The sequence below is a fragment of the Carcharodon carcharias genome (assembly GCF_017639515.1).
Source record: "Carcharodon carcharias isolate sCarCar2 chromosome 35 unlocalized genomic scaffold, sCarCar2.pri SUPER_35_unloc_4, whole genome shotgun sequence".
Lineage (NCBI taxonomy): Eukaryota > Metazoa > Chordata > Chondrichthyes > Lamniformes > Lamnidae > Carcharodon > Carcharodon carcharias.
The window spans coordinates 521,967-540,997 of record NW_024470720.1 but is presented as its reverse complement, the minus strand read 5'-3'; the positions used below and the strand labels follow the sequence as shown (position 1 = coordinate 540,997).

Here is a 19,031-nt window from a genome sequence, read left to right as displayed (position 1 = left end):
AAGTCGGGATGGTGAGTGTGGGGCTCGGAGGGGAACTTGCAGGTGGTGATGTTCCCCATGTATCTGCTGCCCTTGTCCTTCTAGGTGGTAGAGGTCGTGGGTTTGGGTGACGCTGTCGAAGGAGCCTTGGCGAGTTGTTGCAGTGCATCTTGTAGATGGTACACACACTGCTGCTACTGTGCGTTGGTGGTGGAGGGAGTGAATGTTTGTGGATGGGGTGCCGATCAAGCGGGGCTGCTTTGTCCTGGACGGTGTCGAGCTTCTTGAGTTTTGTGGGAGCTGCAACTCATCCAGGCAAGTGGGGAGTATCCCATCCCACTCCTGACTTGTGCCTTGTAGATGGTGGACAGGCTTCAGTTCAGAAATGGTCTACATCGTGGTCACAGCCCATAGTCTTCCAAGACATCATGATGATTATTAATATCAATGTCTACTAGAGCAGGAACAATCAGTATTTTATAAACTACATTCTTATCTGATTTACTGCGATCCACTTGGATTATAATTTAGCATGACACTGATACTGCTTCTCAAATATCAAAACCTCCCCTCTTCTGTATTCGCTATCATGTTTTCTTGAAGTGTTCACATGCGTTGTTTGTGTTAACGTGGAATGTGAGACCTGAGTGGGCTGAGGTGTTCAACTTGGTGGGACAGCCAAGAGGAGAGATACAGATTCTGTCCCAGTCCCAGTTGGAGACATGGATCTGAGTCACCAGAGGTTAATATTTCCAACTTACACATTCTCCACCACCGCACTGTCGGAGGGTCAGTATTGAGGGAGCGCCGCACTGTCGGAGGGTCAGTACTGAGGGAGCGCCGCACTGTCGGAGGGTCAGTACTGAGGGAGCGCCGCACTGTCAGAGGAACCATCTTTTGGCAGAGATGCTGTCTCCTCTCAGACAGAGTTAAAGATCACATGACCTCCACCACCGACGCACAGGGGCAGCAGTGTGTGTACCATCTACAAGATGCACTGCAGCAACTTGCCAAGGCTCCTTCGACAGCACCGCCTGAACCCACCACCCCTACCACCTAGAGGGACAAGGGCAGCAGACACACGGGGAACACCACCACCTGCAAGTTCCCCTCTGAGCCACTCACCATCCTGACTTGGAAATATATCGGCCGTTCCTTCACTGTCGCTGGGTCAAAATCCTGGAACTCCCTCCCTAACAGCACGGTGGGTGTACCTACACCACACGGGACTGCAGCAGTTCAAGAAGGCAGCTCACCCCCACCTTCTCGAGGGGCATTTAGGGATGGGCAATAAATGCTGAGCCCGGCCAGCGATGCCCAAATCCTGTGGATAAATTTGACAAGAATTCAAAATGACTCATCTCAGCTGAATAAAACAATCCATTTATTCATAAGAAAGTCAGTGCTTCCATAATTTCAGATAGCGAGATCCACAACAGATTGCATTCGAGGTGTGAAAAGTACTAAGGGACTGCAGCAGTGACTGAGAGACTGGGATCTGGAGTTTGAACACAGGTACCCCAAACTGAAGGTGTTCCTTTTCAAATGACGCAGAGGACACCATTCTGGAATTCAAAATTTACACCCATTACTCTCGCCTGGACGGCATGGGAAGATGGCTCCAGCAATGAGGAACTGGTATGTTTACATCAAGCAGGTTGTTGGGACAGTGTAGAGGGAGCTTTACTCTGTATCTAACCCCGTGCTGTACCTGTCCTGGGAGTGTTTGATGGGGACGGTGTAGAGGCAGCTTTACTCTGTATCTAACCCCGTGCTGTACCTGTCCTGAGAGTGTTTGATGGGGACAGTGTAGAGGGAGATTTACTCTGTATCTAACCCTGTGCTGTACCTGTCCTGGGAGTGTTTGATGGGGACGGTGTAGAGGCAGCTTTACTCTGTGTCTAACCCCGTGCTGTACCTGTCCTGGGAGTGTTTGATGGGGATGGTGTAGAGGGAGCTTTACTCTGTATCTAACCCCGTGCTGTACCTGTCCTGGAAGTGTTTGATCGGGATATGTAGAGGGGGCTTTACTCTGTATCTAACCCCGTGCTGTACCTGTCCTGGGAGTGTTTGATGGGGACAGTGTAGAGGGAGCATTACTCTGTATCTAACCCCGTGCTGTACCTGTCCTGGGAGTGTTTGATGGGGACAGAGTACAGGGTGCTCACTCTGTATCTAACCCCGTGCTGTACCTGTCCTGGGAGTGTTTGATGTTGACAGTGTAGAGGGAGCTTTACTCTGTATCTAACCCCGTGCTGTACCTGTCCTGGGAGTGTTTGATGGGTGTTGGTTCACCTACTCCCATGAGTGAAGAAGTGCTGCATTTGCACATGAATGTCCCTGATCAGTACAGATTGCACATGTTAATAAAAGAATAGCAAAGATTAGTTTGAGCTTTAAAAAGAGGGAGATCCTTGGTCGGGTGCATGAGGACTGAAGATTAAAACAATTTAGATGGGTGCATCAATCATCCCACTCATCGTCGAACTCATCATCACCTCCATCATCTTCATCATCATCTGCAAGAGAGATCCACCCATTTCAACAACTTCATCCCAAAGGAATCGAGTAAAAGTAGTACATCTTCGCAACCCTTTACAGCAGAATAGACCATCTAAAAGATGCACTGCAGCACCCCCTCAGCACTGACCCTCTGACAGTGCGGCGCTCCCTCAGTACTGACCCTCCCACAGTGCAGCGCTCCCTCAGTACTGACCCTCTGACAGTGCGGCGCTCCCTCAGCACTGACCCTCCGACAGTGCAGCGCTCCCTCAGTACTGACCCTCTGACAGTGCGGCGCTCCCTCAGCACTGACCCTTCAACAGTGCGGCGCTCCCTCAGCACTGACCCTCCGACAGTGCGGCGCTCCCTCAGCACTGACCCTCCGACAGTGCGGCGCTCCCTCAGTACTGACCCTCCCACAGTGCAGCGCTCCCTCAGCACTGACCCTCCGACAGTGCAGCGCTCCCTCAGCACTGACCCTCCGACAGTGCGGCGCTCCCTCAGCACTGACCCGCCGACAGTGCGACCCTCCCTCAGCACTGACCCTCCCACAGTGCAGCGCTCCCTCAGCACTGACCCTCCGACAGCGCAGCGCTCCCTCAGCACTGACCCTCCGACAGCGTGGCGCTCCCTCAGCACTGACCCTCCGACAGTGCGGCACTCCCTCAGCACTGACCCGCCGACAGTGCGGCGCTCCCTCAGCACTGACAATGGATTCTCAGGCGGAAAGTGAGGTGAATCTTACCTGAGGAATGAATAACTTTGCTTCTCTGCTTCATCACCATCATCAGTGCCCCTACCAGACCCTCACTTTCCTCCTCAGCTGGCTGTGCAACCTCGGGAGTGTCCGACCTCTAAAATGCCAAGGAAGATGAGTGAGAGGACTGATTGGAGGCTAATCCTCTGATGTGACAAGATAATTTGGGACAAAGCTCAAGTCAGTTGGACAAATGCATATCAGTTAAGGAAAGCCAGCACAGACTTGTTCCGGGCAAATCATGTTTCCATTACTTACAGGAACTTTTTGGAGAGAAAGTGGATGAGGGTAACGCTGTTGATGTGGTGTATGTGGACTTCCAAAAGGCATTTAGTACAGTGCCACACAATAGACTTGTGAGTTATAGCTCGTGGAATAAAAAGGTCAGTGTCGACATGGATACCAAATTGGCTGAGTGACAGGAAACGGGGGGCAGTGGTTCATGGCTGGAGGAAGGTTTGTGGTGGAGTTCCCCTGGGATCGCTGTTGGGACCCCTGCTTTTCCCGGTAGGTATTGATCACCCAGACCTTGGTGTACAGGGCACGGTTTCAAACTCTGCGGATGGTACAAAACTCGGAAGCCTTGTGAACTGTGAGGAGGGCAGTGTAGAACTTCAAAAGGACTTAGACAAGTTGGCAGCATGGGCAGACAAATGGCAGATTGAGTTCAATGGGAACAAGTGTGAGGTGATTCCTTTCAGTAGGGAGAACGCGGAGAGAGAATATAAAATAGGTACAATTCTAAAGGGTGTGCAGGAGCAGAGGGACCTTGGTGAATATGTGCATAAATCATTGAAGATGACAGGACAGGTTGAGAGAGCGGGTGATAAAGCAGACAGTATCCTGGGCTTTATTAATAGGGGCATAGAGTACAAGAGCAAGGAGGTTATGTTGAATTTGTATAAAACACTAGTTCAGCCTCAACTGGAGTATTGTGTCCAGTTCTGGGCTCCGCACATTAGGATGTGAATGCTTTAGAGAGAGAGAGAGAGAGAGCAGAAAAGATTGATGAGAATGGTTCCAGGGATGAGGGGACTTCAGTTCCGTGGACAGATTGGAGGAGTTGGGACTGTTTCTCCACGGAGAAGAGAAGGTCGAGAGGAGATTTGATCGAGGGTGTTCAAAATCACGAGGGGGTCTGGGACAGAGCGGACAGGGAGAAACTGTTCCCATCGGCGGGAGGATCGAGAACCAGAGGGACACGGATTTAAGACGATCAGTAAAAGAAGCGAGGAGAAACATTTTCACACGGCGAGTGGTTGGGGTCTGGAACGCGCTGCATGGGAGTGTGTGGGGGGGAGGCAGGGTCAATCGAGGCTTTCCGAAGGGGAATTGGATCGTTATCTGCAAGGGGAGAACGTGCAGGGAGATGAGGAGAAGGCAGGGAGTGGCATTATGTGAATTGGTTATTCAGAGAGCTGTGCACACACACACACACACACACACACTTGCACTTGCACTTGCACACGCAGGCTGAATGGCATCCTCTGCTCTAACCATCCTGTGAACTGAGGTCCCTCATCTCCCGTATCCCTAGTAACCGCACTCACTCTCCCCCAAGGCTGTGACGCTACCCCCCCCCCCCACATGATGCCTCCTTTAGCCGAATAGCCTGCCTGACACACACACACACACACACACACACACACACACACACGCTGGCCGCTGGGGTTACTTACCTGCTTCAGTTGGATCCCACTGCGGATTTGGTCCAGGAGGGCGTCACGGCCCATAGTCGGTGGGGGGTTAACCGGCTCGCTCCTCTTCTGCCCTCCCCCGAAAGGTGGCGCAATGCTGGTGGTGGGGGCAGGGGGTGGTGGAGGGGGAGGTGGGGGCGGCGGAGGGGGAGCCCCTCCCCCGGCCAACTGAGGAGCAGCGGGAGGCGGAGGAGGAGGCGGAGCCCCTGACGACCTCGAGATGGGCGGGGGTGGGGGTGGTGGGGTGCCCCGATGGGGCGCGGCCCTCACCGGGGGTGGGGGGACAGGACCTCGGGCGTGGTGGTGTGGTGGGGTGGGCTGCCCAGGTGGCACTGGCGGGAGGGGCCCTTGCCTGCCCCTGCTGCCTGGTTGTGAAGGGACGGGAGGGAGGGGCCCTGATCGCACTGGAGGTGGGGGTGCAGTCTCTGAAAAGATGGAAAAACAAAAAGGTTATTCAGTCAAATTAGATTCACTGCCCATCTTATCTTGATAAAGTCTGAGATCAATCAACATTTCCCATCACAAATTCTTATGTTCACGTTTATAATGGGAAAACCTATGTAAACACGTCACACTGTAATGATAGTCTCCCACCTGGGGTGGCACTACAGGACTTATCCCAAGCCTCGGCTTCAACTCCTCATGTTTTGCTCAAGTGTTTGACAAAAAAAAAGACAACAACCACCCATACCTGACCTTTAAACCGTTTACCACCCACCCCACCCCACCGTCGCCCCCAGTGGCTACTCGCAGGTCGTTTCATTGAGTGCGTCTGTCACACACAAGGTTTGACTGTCACCTTCTTCTGATCGCCACATCTTGTCAAGCTGCTTGGTGCTGCTGATGTGCAGCCTGCAATGTACAAGTGCAAGCCAGTCTGTGCTACTCTGTCATCAAGCAATTGAACTCTGACTGACCCACAGTTGAACTCTGACTGACTCCCGCGCCTACACGGACATTGCAGCCTTAATGGGCTGCATCTGCAGCTTGGTACACCATGCAAAACTAGCTAGAGCACTCCAGACATCATTATACAGACTCTGCTGTGCCACAGGAGGTCTATGGAGGTATGTTAAATGTGCTGAATGTGAATATAAATAAAAGCTATGGTGTATTCTTCAAGGATTTAGAAGTGGAGGATTTATGAAAAGTTATCATACTTTGCTTAGACTACACTCGGTGCACTGTACACAGTTCCAGCTTCCGTAGCCCAGGGTTAGACCACACTCAGAGCGCTGTGTACAGTTCTTGTCTCCATATCCTTCAATTATACCACACTTGGAGCGCTGTGCACAATTCCAGTCTCCATATCCCTCAGTTAGACCACACTCGGAGCACTGTGCACAGTTCCGGTCTCCATATCCCTCAGTTAGACCACACTCGGAGCACTGTGCACAGTTCCAGTCTCCGGATCCCTCGGTTAGACCACACTCGGAGCACTGTGCACAGTTCCGGTCTCCATATCCCTCGGTTAGACCACGCTTGGAGCACTGTGCACAGTTCCGGTCTCCATGTCCCTCGGTTAGACCATGCTTGGAGCGCTGTGCACAGTTCCGGTCTCCATATCCCTCAGTTAGACCACACTTGGAGCATTGTGTACAGTTCTGGTCTCCATATCCCTCAGTTAGACCACACTTGGAGCACTGTGCACAGTACCAGTCTCCATATCCCTCAGTTATACCACACTCGGAGCACTGTGCACAGTTCCGGTCTCCATATCCCTCGGTTAGACCATGCTTGGAGCACTGTGCGCAGTTCCGGTCTCTATCCCTCGGTTAGACCACACTCGGAGCATTGTGTACAGTTCTGGTCTCCATATCCCCCGGTTAGACCATACTCGGAGCACTGTGTACAGTTCCGGTCTCTGTATCCCTTGGTTAGACCACACTCGGAGCACTGTGCACAGTTCTGGTCTCCATATCTCTCAGTTAGACCACACTCGGAGTGCTGTGCACAGTTCCGGTCTCCATATCCCTCGGTTAGACCACACTCGGAGCACTGTGCACAATTTCGGTCTCCATATCCCTCGTTTAGACCATGCTTGGAGCACTGTGCACAGTTCTGGTCTCCCTATCCCTCAGTTAGACCACACTCGGTGCTCTGTGCACAGTTCCGGTCTCCATATCCCTCGGTTAGACCATGCTTGGAGCACTGTGCGCATTTACGGTCTCTGTATCCCTTGGTTAGACCACACTTGGAGCACCGTGCACAGTTCCAGTCTCCATATCCCTCAGTTATACCACACTTGGAGCATTGTGTACAGTTCTGGTCTCCATATCCCTCAGTTATACCACACTTGGAGCATTGTGTACAGTTCTGGTCTCCATATCCCTCAGTTATACCACACTCGGAGCACCGTGCACAGTTCCGGTCTCCATATCCCTCAGTTAGACCACAATTGGAGCATTGTGCACAGTTGTGGTCTCCATATCCCTTGGTTAGACCATACTCGGAGCACTGTGTACAGTTCCAGTCTCTGTATCCCTTGGTTAGACCACACTCGGAGCACTGTGCACAGTTCCGGTCTCCATATCTCTCGGTTAGACCACTCTCGGAGCACTGTGCACAGTTCTGGTCTCTATAACTCTCGGTTAGACCACTCTCGGAGCACTGTGCACAGTTCCGGTCTCCATATCCCTCGGTTAGACCACACTTGGAGCACTGTGCACAGTTCCGGTCTCCATATCCCTCGGTTAGACCATACTCGGAGCACTGTGTACAGTTCCGGTCTCCATATCCCTCGGTTAGACCACACTCGGAGCACTGTGCACAGTTCCGGTCTCCATATCTCTCGGTTAGACCATGCTTGGAGCACTGTGCACAGTTCTGGTCTCCATATCCCTCAGTTAGACCACACTTGGAGCATTGAGTACAGTTCCGGTCTCCATATCCCTCAGTTAGACCAATCTTGGAGCACTGTGCACAGTTCTGGTCTCCATATCCCTCGGTTAGACCACACTTGGAGCACTGTGCACAGTACCAGTCTCCATATCCCTCAGTTATACCACACTTGGAGCACTGTGCACAGTTCCAGTCTCCCTATCCCTTGGTTAGACCACACTCGGAGCACTGTGCACAGTTCTGGTCTCCATATCCCTCGGTTAGACCACATTTGGAGCACTGTGCACTGTTCCGGTCTCCATATCTCTCAGTTAGACCACACTCGGAGCACTGTGCACAGTTCTGGTCTCCATATCCCTCGGTTAGACCACACTCGGAGCACTGTGCACAGTTCCGGTCTCCATATCTCTCGGTTAGACCATGCTTGGAGCACTGTGCACAGTTCTGGTCTCCATATCCCTCAGTTAGACCACACTTGGAGCATTGAGTACAGTTCTGGTCTCCATATCCCTCAGTTATACCACACTTGGAGCACTGTGCACAGTTCCAGTCTCCCTATCCCTTGGTTAGACCACACTCGGAGCACTGTGCACAGTTCCGGTCTCCATATCCCTCAGTTAGACCACACTCGGAGCACTGTGCACAGTTCCGGTCTCCATATCCCTCAGTTAGACCACACTCGGAGCACTGTGCACAGTTCCGGTCTCCATATCCCTCGTTTAGACCATACTGGAAGCACTGTGCACAGTTCCGGTCTCCATATCCCTTGGTTAGACCACACTCGAAGCACTGTGCACAGTTCCGGTCTCCATATCCCTCGTTTAGACCATGCTTGGAGCACTGTGCACAGTTCTGGTCTCCCTATCCCTCAGTTAGACCACACTTGGAGCATTGAGTACAGTTCTGGTCTCCATATCCCTCGGTTAGACCATGCTTGGAGCACTGTGCGCAGTTCCGGTCTCTGTATCCCTTGGTTAGACCACACTCGGAGCACTGTGCACAGTTCCGGTCTCCATATCCCTCAGTTATACCACACTTGGAGCACCGTGCACAGTTCCAGTCTCCATATCCCTCAGTTAGACCACACTTGGAGCATTGTGTACAGTTCTGGTCTCCATATCCCTTGGTTATACCACACTTGGAGCACCGTGCACAGTTCCGGTCTCCATATCCCTCAGTTAGACCACACTCGGAGCACTGTGTACAGTTCCGGTCTCTGTATCCCTTGGTTAGACCACACTCGGAGCACTGTGCACAGTTCCGGTCTCCATATCCCTCAGTTATACCACACTTGGAGCACCGTGCACAGTTCCAGTCTCCATATCCCTCAGTTAGACCACACTCGGAGCACTGTGTACAGTTCCGGTCTCTGTATCCCTTGGTTAGACCACACTCGGAGCACTGTGCACAGTTCCGGTCTCCATATCCCTCAGTTAGACCACACTCGGAGCACTGTGCACAGTTCCGGTCTCCATATCCCTCGGTTAGACCATGCTTGGAGCACTGTGCACAGTTCTGGTCTCCATATCCCTCAGTTAGACCACACTTGGAGCATTGAGTACAGTTCTGGTCTCCATATCCCTCAGTTATACCACACTTGGAGGACTGTGCACAGTTCCGGTCTCCATATCCCTCAGTTAGACCACTCTCGGAGCAACGTGCACAGTTCCAGTCTCCCTATCCCTCGGTTAGACCATACCCAGAGCACTGTGCATAGTTCTGGTCTCCATATCCCTCAGTTAGACCACACCCGGTGCAATGTGCACAGTTCCGGTCTCCATATCTCTCGGTTGGACCACACTCGAAGCACTGTGCACAGTTCTGGTCTCCATATCCCTCGGTTGGACCACACTCGGAGTACTGTGCACAGTTCTGGTCTCCATATCCCTCAGTTAGACCACATTTGGAGCGCTGTGCACAGTTCCAGTCTCCATATCCCTCAGTTAGACCATGCTTGGAGCACCGTGCACAGTTCCGGTCTCCATATCCCTCAGTTAGACCACACTTGGAGCACTGTGCACAGTTCCAGTCTCCATATCCCTCAGTTAGACCATACTCGGAGCACTGTGTACAGTTCCAGTCTCTGTAAGCCTTGGTTAGACCACACTCGGAGCACCGTGCACAGTTCCGGTCTCCATATCTCTTGGTTAGACCACACTCGGAGCACTGTGCACAGTTCCGGTCTCCATATCCCTCAGTTAGACCACACTCGGAGCACTGTGCACAGTTCCGGTCTCCATATCCCTCGGTTAGACCACACTCGGAGCACTGTGCACAGTTCCGGTCTCCATATCCCTCGGTTAGACCACACTTGGAGCATTGTGTACAGTTCTGGTCTCCATATCCCTCAGTTAGACCACACTCGGAGCACTGTGCACAGTTCCGGTCTCCATATCCCTCGGTTAGACCACACTCGGAGCACTGTGCACAGTTCCGGTCTCCATATCCCTCGGTTAGACCACACTTGGAGCACTCTGCACATTTCCAGTCTCTATTATAAAAAGGATACTGACGCACTGGAGAAAGTGCAAAAGGAGATTCACAAGGATGATCCCAGAATGGAGAGGTTATAACTATCGGGAAAGGCTGAACAGGCCGGGACTCTTTCCTCTAGAAAAGAGGAGGCTGAGGGGGGTGACCTGATTGAACTGTTTAAAATGATGGAGGGGGTTTCGATAGGGTTGACATAGAGATGTTTCCACTTGTAGGGGGGAGACCAGAACTAGAGGTGGGGGGGGGGCCATCAATATAAGACAGTCACTAATAAATGCAATCGGGGAGGGTGGGGGGGGGGCAGTGGGGGGGTGGGCATGGGGCGGTGGGAATTCAGGAGAAACGTCCTTACTCAGAGAGTGGGGAGAATGTGGAACTCGCTCCCACAGGGAGGGGTCGAGGTGAATCGTCTCGATGAGTTTAAGGGGGTGAGGCTGGTTAAACACATGAGGGAGAAAGGGATAGAAGGATATAGGGAGATGAAGAGGGGGTGAGAGGAGGCAAGTGTGGAACAGAAGCACCAGCAAAGAGAGGATGGGCTGAACGGCCTCATTGGCTTGCGGTGTGACAGGGTTGGGGGGAGTGGGCTTGACTGTGTGGGGTTTTACCCTTTTTCTCCAGACTTTTTCCCTCCCCTCCTGGTGGAAGAGTGGCCCCTCGTGCCCTCTTTACCCCTTCCATCGCCCCCCCCCCCGACCGTACCTTGCCTCTGCATTTCCTTCTTGACAACATCAAGCCCGCCCTGCTTCTCGATAAAGTCATAGAGAACCTTCGAGGTTTCCACATCAGTCAACTGATCGTCGCTGATCCCTGCCTTGGTGAACAGGTTCTTCAGGTCAGGGTCCATCTCATTGACCTGCAAGGAGAAAAACAAAAAGTCCTCTTCAAATCTCTGCCTGGCTTCCTGACACCCTCCCCAACACTGTACCCAACCCCATCCCCTACACCCCTCCCCAACACTGTACCCAAATCCATCCCCAACACCCCTCCCCAACACTGTACCCAAATCCATCCACAACACCCCTCCCCAACACTGAACCCAACCCCATCCCCTACACCCCTCCCCAACACTGTACCCAACCCCATCCACTACACCCCTCCCCAACACTGTACCCAACCCCATCCCCTACACCCCTCCCCAACACTGTACCCAACCCCATCCCCAACACCCCTCGCCAACACTGTACCCAACCCCATCCCCAACACCCCTCCCCAACACTGTACCCAACCCCATCCCCTACACCCCTCCCCAACACTGAACCCAACACCATCCCCTACACCCCTCCCCAACACTGTACCCAAATCAATCCCCAACACCCCTCCCCAACACTGTACCCAAATCCATCCCCAACACCCCTCCCCAACACTGTACACAACCCCATCCCCTACACCCCTCCCCAACACTGTACCCAACCCCATCCCCTACACCCCTCCCCAACACTGTACCCAAATCCATCCCCTACACCCCTCCCCAACACTGTACTAAACCCCATCCCCTACACACCTCCCCAACACTGTACCCAACCCCATCCCCTACACCCCTCCCAACACTGTACCCAAATCCATCCCCTACACGCCTCCCCAACACTGTACCCAACCCCATCCCCTACACCCCTTCCCAACACTGTACCCAACGCCATCCCCTACACCCCTCCCCAACACTGTACCCAAATCCATCCCCAACACCCCTCCCCAACACTGTACCCAACCCCATCCCCAACACCCCTCCCCAACACTGAACCCAACCCCATCCCCTACACCCCTCCCCAAGACTGTACCCAACCCCATCCCCAACACCCCTCCCCAACACTGTACCCAACCCCATCCACTACACCCCTCCCCAACACTGAACCCAACCCCATCCCCTACACCCCTCCCCAACACTGTACCCAAATCCATCCCCAACACCCCTCCCCAACACTGTACCCAAATCCATCCCCAACACCCCTCCCCAACACTGAACCCAACCCCATCCCCAACACCCCTCCCCAACACTGTACCCAACCCCATCCCCTACACCCCTCCCCAACACTGTACCCAACCCCATCCCCTACACCCCTCCCCAACACTGTACCCAAATCCATCCCCTACACCCCTCCCCAACACTGTACCCAACCCCATCCCTACACTCCTCCCCAACACTGTACCCAACCCCATCCACTACACCCCCTCCCCAACACTGTACCCAAATCCATCCCCTACACCCCTCCCCAACACTGTACCCAACCCCATCCCCAACACCCCTCCCCAACACTGTACCCAACCCCATCCCCTACACCCCTCCCCAACACTGTACCCAAATCCATCCCCAACAACCCTCCCCAACACTGTAACCAAATCCATCCCCAACACCCCTCCCCAACACTGTACCCAAATCCATCCCCAACACCCCTCCCCAACACTGAACCCAACCCCATCGCCTACACCCCTCCCCATCACTGTACCCAACTCCATCCCCTATACCCCACCACATCACTGTATCCAACACCATACCCAACAATCCTCCCTATCACTGTACACAACTCCATCCCCTACAAACCTGCCTATCACTGTACCCAACTCCATCCCCTACACCCCTCCCCAACACTGTACCCAAATCCATCCCCAACACCCCTCCCCAACACTGTACCCAACCCCATCCCCAACACCCCTCCCCAACACTGAACCCAACCCCATCCCCAACACCCCTCCCCAACACTGTACCCAACCCCATCCACTACACCCCTCCCCAACACTGAACCCAACCCCATCCCCTACACCCCTCCCCAACACTGTACCCAAATCCATCCCCAACACCCCTCCCCAACACTGTACCCAAATCCATCCCCAACACCCCTCCCCAATACTGAACCCAACCCCATCCCCAACACCCCTCCCCAACACTGTACCCAACCCCATCCCCTACACCCCTCCCCAACACTGTACCCAACCCCATCCCCTACACCCCTCCCCAACACTGTACCCAAATCCATCCCCTACACCCCTCCCCAACACTGTACCCAACCCCATCCCCTACACTCCTCCCCAACACTGTACCCAACCCCATCCACTACACCCCTCCCCAACACTGTACCCAAATCCATCCCCTACACCCCTCCCCAAAACTGTACCCAACCCCATCCCCAACACCCCTCCCCAACACTGTACCCAACCCCATCCCCTACACCCCTCCCCAACACTGTACCCAAATCCATCCCCAACAACCCTCCCCAACACTGTAACCAAATCCATCCCCAACACCCCTCCCCAACACTGTACCCAAATCCATCCCCAACACCCCTCCCCAACACTGAACCCAACGCCATCGCCTACACCCCTCCCCATCACTGTACCCAACTCCATCCCCTATACCCCACCACATCACTGTATCCAACACCATAACCAACAATCCTCCCTATCACTGTACACAACTCCATCCCCTACAACCCTGCCTATCACTGTACCCAACTCCATCCCCTACACCCCTCCCCAACACTGTACCCAAATCCATCCCCAACACCCCTCCCCAACACTGTACCCAACCCCATCCCCTACACCCCTCCCCAACACTGTACCCAACCCCATCCCCTACAGACCTCTCTATCACTGTACCTGACCCCATCCCCTACACCCCTCCCTATCACTGTACCCAACCCCATCCCCTACACTCCTCCCTATCACTGTGCCCGACCCCATCCCCTACACCCCTCCCTATCACTGTACCCAACCCCATCCACTACACCCCTCCCCAACACTGTACCCAAATCCATCCCCAACAACCCTCCCCAACACTGTACCCAACCCCATCCCCTACATCACTCCCCAACACTGTACCCAACCCGATCCCCTACGCCCCTACCCAACACTGTACCCAACTCCATCCCCTAAACCCCATCCCATCACTGCACCCCACACCATCCCCTACACCCCTCCCCAACACTGTACTAAACCCCATCCCCTACAACCCTCCCTATCACTGTACCCAACCCCATCGCCTACACCCCACCCTATCACTGTACCCAACCCCATCGCCTACACCCCTCCCCAACACTGTACCCAAACCCATCCCCTACACCCCTCCCCAACACTGTACCCAACCCCATCCCCTACACCCCTCCCTATCACTGTACACAACTCCATCCCCTACACCCCACCCCATCACTGTACACAACTCCATCCCCTACACCCCACCCCATCACTGTACCCAACTCCATCCCCTACACCCATCGCTATCACTGTACCCAACTCCATCCCCAACAACCCGCCCTAATACTGTACCCAACCCTATCCCCTACACCCCTCCCTATCACTGTACCCAACTCCATCCACAAGACACCTCCCTATCATTTTACCCAACCCCATCCCCTACAACTCTCCCTTTCAATGTACCCAACTCCATCCCCTACACCCCTCCCTATCGCTGTACCCAAGCCCATCCGCTACACACCACCCCAACACTGTACGCAACTCCATCCCCAACAACCCTCCCTATCACTGTACCCAACTCCATCCCCTACACCCATCCCTATCACTGTACCCAACTCCATCCCCAACAACCCGCCCTAATACTGTACCCAACCCTATCCCCTACACCCCTCCCTATCACTGTACCCAACTCCATCCACAAGACACCTCCCTATCATTTTACCCAACACCATCCCCTACAACTCTCCCTTTCAATGTACCCAACTCCATCCCCTACACCCCTCCCTATCGCTGTACCCAAGCCCATCCGCTACACACCACCCCAACACTGTACGCAACTCCATCCCCAACAACCCTCCCTATCACTGTACCCAACTCCATCCCCTACAACTCTCCCTATCACTGTAGCAACACCATCCCCTACACCCCTCCCTATCACTGTACCAAACTCCATCCCCAACAACCCTCCCTATCACTGTACACAACTGCATCCCCTACACCCCTCCTTAACACTGTACCCAACGCCATCCCCAACACTGTAGCCAACCCCATCGCCTACACCCCTCCCCATCACTGTACCCAACTCCATCCCCTATACCCCACCACATCACTGTATCCAACACCATACCCAACAATCCTCCCTATCACTGTACACAACTGCATCCCCTACAACCCTGCCTATCACTGTACCCAACTCCATCCCCTACAGCCCTCCCCAACACTGTACCCAAATCCATCCCCAACACCCCTCCCCAACACTGTACCCAACCCCATCCCCTCCCCAACACTGTACCCAACCCCATCCCCTACAGACCTCTCTATCACTGTACCTGACCCCATCCCCTACACCCCTCCCTATCACTGTACCCAACCCCATCCCCTACACTCCTCCCTATCACTGTGCCCGACCCCATCCCCTACACCCCTCCCTATCACTGTACCCAACCCATTCCACTACACCCCTCCCCAACACTGTACCCAAATCCATCCCCAACAACCCTCCCCAACACTGTACCCAACCCCATCCCCTACATCCCTCCCCAACACTGTACCCAACCCGATCCCCTACACCCCTCCCCAACACTGTACCCAACCCCATCCCCTACACCCCTCCCCAACACTGTACCCAACCCCATCCCCTACACCCCTCCCCAACACTGTACCCAACCCCATCCCCTACACCCCTCCCCAACACTGTACCCAACCCCATCCCCTACAGACCTCTCTATCACTGTACCTGACCCCATCCCCTACACCCCTCCCTATCACTGTACCCAACCCCATCCCCTACACTCCTCCCTATCACTGTGCCCGACCCCATCCCCTACACCCCTCCCTATCACTGTACCCAACCCCATCCCCTACACCCCTCCCCAACACTGTACCCAACCCCATCCCCTACACCCCTCCCCAACACTGTACCCAACTCCATCCCCTACACCCCTCCCCAACACTGTACCCAACCCCATCCCCTACACCCCTCCCCAACACTGTACCCAACCCCATCCCCTACAGACCTCTCTATCACTGTACCTGACCCCATCCCCTACAACCCTCCCTATCACTGTACCCGACCCCATCCCCTACACTCCTCCCTATCACTGTGCCCGACCCCATCCCCTACACCCCTCCCTATCACTGTACCCAACCCCATCCCCTACACCCTTCCCTATCACTGTACCCAACCCCATCACCTACTCCCCTCCCCAACACTGTACCCAACACCATCCTCTACACCCCTCCCTATCACTGTACCCAACCGCATCCCCTACACCCCTCCATATCACTGTACCCACCCCATCCTCTACACCCTCACTATCACTGTACCCAACTCCATCCTCTACACCACTCCCTATCACTGTACCCAAATCCATCCCGTACACCCCTCCCCAGCACTGCACCCAACTCCATCCCCTACACCCCTCCCCATCTCTGTACCCAACTCCATCCCATACGCCCCTACCCAACACTGTACCCAACTCCATCCCCTAAACCCCATCCCATCACTGCACCCCACACCATCCCCTACACCCCTCCCCAACACTGTACTAAACCCCATCCCCTACAACCCTCCCTATCACTGTACCCAACCCCATCGCCTACACCCCTCCCCAACACTGTACCCAACCCCATCCCCAACACCCCTCCCCAACACTGTACCCAACCTCATCCCCTACACCCCTCCCTATCACTGTACCCAACTCCATCCCCTACACCCCACCCCATCACTGTACACAACTCCATCCCCTACACCCCACCCCATCACTGTACACAACTCCATCCCCTACACACCTCCCCAACACTGTACACAACTCCATCCCCTACACTGCTCCCTATCACTGTACCTAAACCCATCCCGTACAAACCTCCCCAACACTGTACCCAACACCATCCCCTACACCCCTCCCTATCACTGTACGTAACCCCATCCTCAACAACCCTCCCCAACACTGTACCCAAACCCCATCCCCTACACCCCACCCTATCACTGTACCCAACACCAACCCCTAAACTCCTCCCTATCACTGTACCCAACACCATCCCCTACACCCCTCCCCAACACTGTACCCAACAACATCACTGACAACCCTCCCCAACACTGTACCCAACACCATCCCCTACACCCCTCCCTATCGCTGTACCCAACTCCATCCCCTACACCCCTCTCCAACACTGCACCCAACTCGATCCCCTACAACCCTCCCTATCACTGTACCCAACACCAGCCCATACACCCCTCCCCAACACTGTACCCAACCCCATCCCCTACAACCATTCCCAACACTGTACCCAACCCCATCCCCTACACCCCTTCCCATCACTGTACCCAACTCCATCTCGAACAATCCTCCCTACAACTGTACCAAACTCCATTCACTACAACGCACCACATCACTGTCCCAAACTCCATCCCCTACACCGATCCCTATCAATGTTCCCAACTTCATCCTCTACACCCCACCCCATCACTGTACCCAACTCCATCGCCTACACCCCTCCCTATCACTGTACCCAACTCCATCCCCAACAACCCTCCCTATTACTGTACACAACCCTATCTGCAACACCACTCACTATCAGTGTACCCAACACCATCCCCAAAAACCGTCTCTATCACTGTATCCAACTCCATCCCCTACACTCCTCCCCAACACTGTAATCAAGTCCATCCCCTACACCCATCCCCAACACAGTACCCAACTCCATCCCCTACACCCCATCCCAACACTGTACCAAACTCCATCCCCTACATCCCTCCCTATCACTGTACACAACACCATCCCCTACACCCCTCCCTATCACTGTACCCAACTCCATCCCCTACAAACCTCCCCAACACTGTACCCAACACAATCCCCTACGCCCCACCCCATCACTGTACCCAACTCCATCCCCTACACCCATCCCTATCACTGTACCCAACTCCATCCCCAACAACCCTCCCTATCACTGTACCCAACTCCATCCCCTACACCCATCCCTATCACTGTACTCAACTTCATCCTCTACACCCCACCCCATCACTGTACCCAAGTCCATCCCCTACACCCCTGCCTATCACTGTACCCAACTCCAACCCCAACAACCTTCCCTATTACTGTTCCCAACCCTATCCCCTACACCCTTCCCTATCACTCTACCCAATTCCATCCCCTAGACACCTCCCTATCACTGTACCCAACTCCATCCCCTACAACTCTCCCTTTCAATGTACACAACTCCATCCCCTACACCCCTCCCTATCACTGTACCCAAGCCCATCCGCTACACACCACCCCAACACTACGCAACTCCATCAACAACAACCCTCCCTATCACTGTACCCAACTCCATCCGCTACAACCCTATCACTGTAGCAACTCCATTCCCTACACCCCTCCCTATCACTGTACCAAACTCCATCCCCAACAACCCTCCCTATCACTGTACACAACTCCATCCCCTACACCCCTCCCTAACATTGTACCCAACGCCATTCCCAAACACTCTAGCCAACCCCATCGCCTACACCACTCCCCATCACTATACCCAACTCCATCTCCTACACCCCTCCCTATCACTGTACCCAACTCCATCCCCCAGGACCCTGCCTATAACTGTACCCAACTCAATCCCCTATACCACTCCCTATCACTGTATACAAATCCATCCCCAACAACCCTCCCTATCACTGTATCCAACTCCATCCCCAACAACCCTCCCTATCACTGTACCCAACTCCCTCCCCTACAAAGCTCCCTATCACTTTAGGAACTCCATCCCCTACAACCTTCCCTATCACTGTACACAACTCCATCCCCAACAACCCTCCCTATTACTGTACACAACTCCATCCCATACACCCCTCCCTAACAACG

At 54.1% G+C, this 19,031-nt stretch overlaps 1 protein-coding gene across 1 annotated transcript in view; it reads right to left on the bottom strand.

Annotated features, from left to right (window-relative positions):
* Positions 1-2,143: 2,143 nt before the first annotated feature.
* The window catches only part of LOC121274247 (wiskott-Aldrich syndrome protein-like), a 106,224-nt gene continuing 89,336 nt past the window's right edge, over positions 2,144-19,031 (bottom strand). The window contains exons 9-12 of the mRNA XM_041181445.1: positions 10,972-11,125; positions 4,918-5,360; positions 3,227-3,335; positions 2,144-2,498 (exon numbers count right to left, since the gene is read on the bottom strand). Of these exons, the coding sequence (XP_041037379.1) occupies positions 2,443-2,498; positions 3,227-3,335; positions 4,918-5,360; positions 10,972-11,125 (762 nt within the window). The 3' untranslated portion in view covers positions 2,144-2,442. The remainder of the gene's footprint in view (positions 2,499-3,226; positions 3,336-4,917; positions 5,361-10,971; positions 11,126-19,031) is intronic.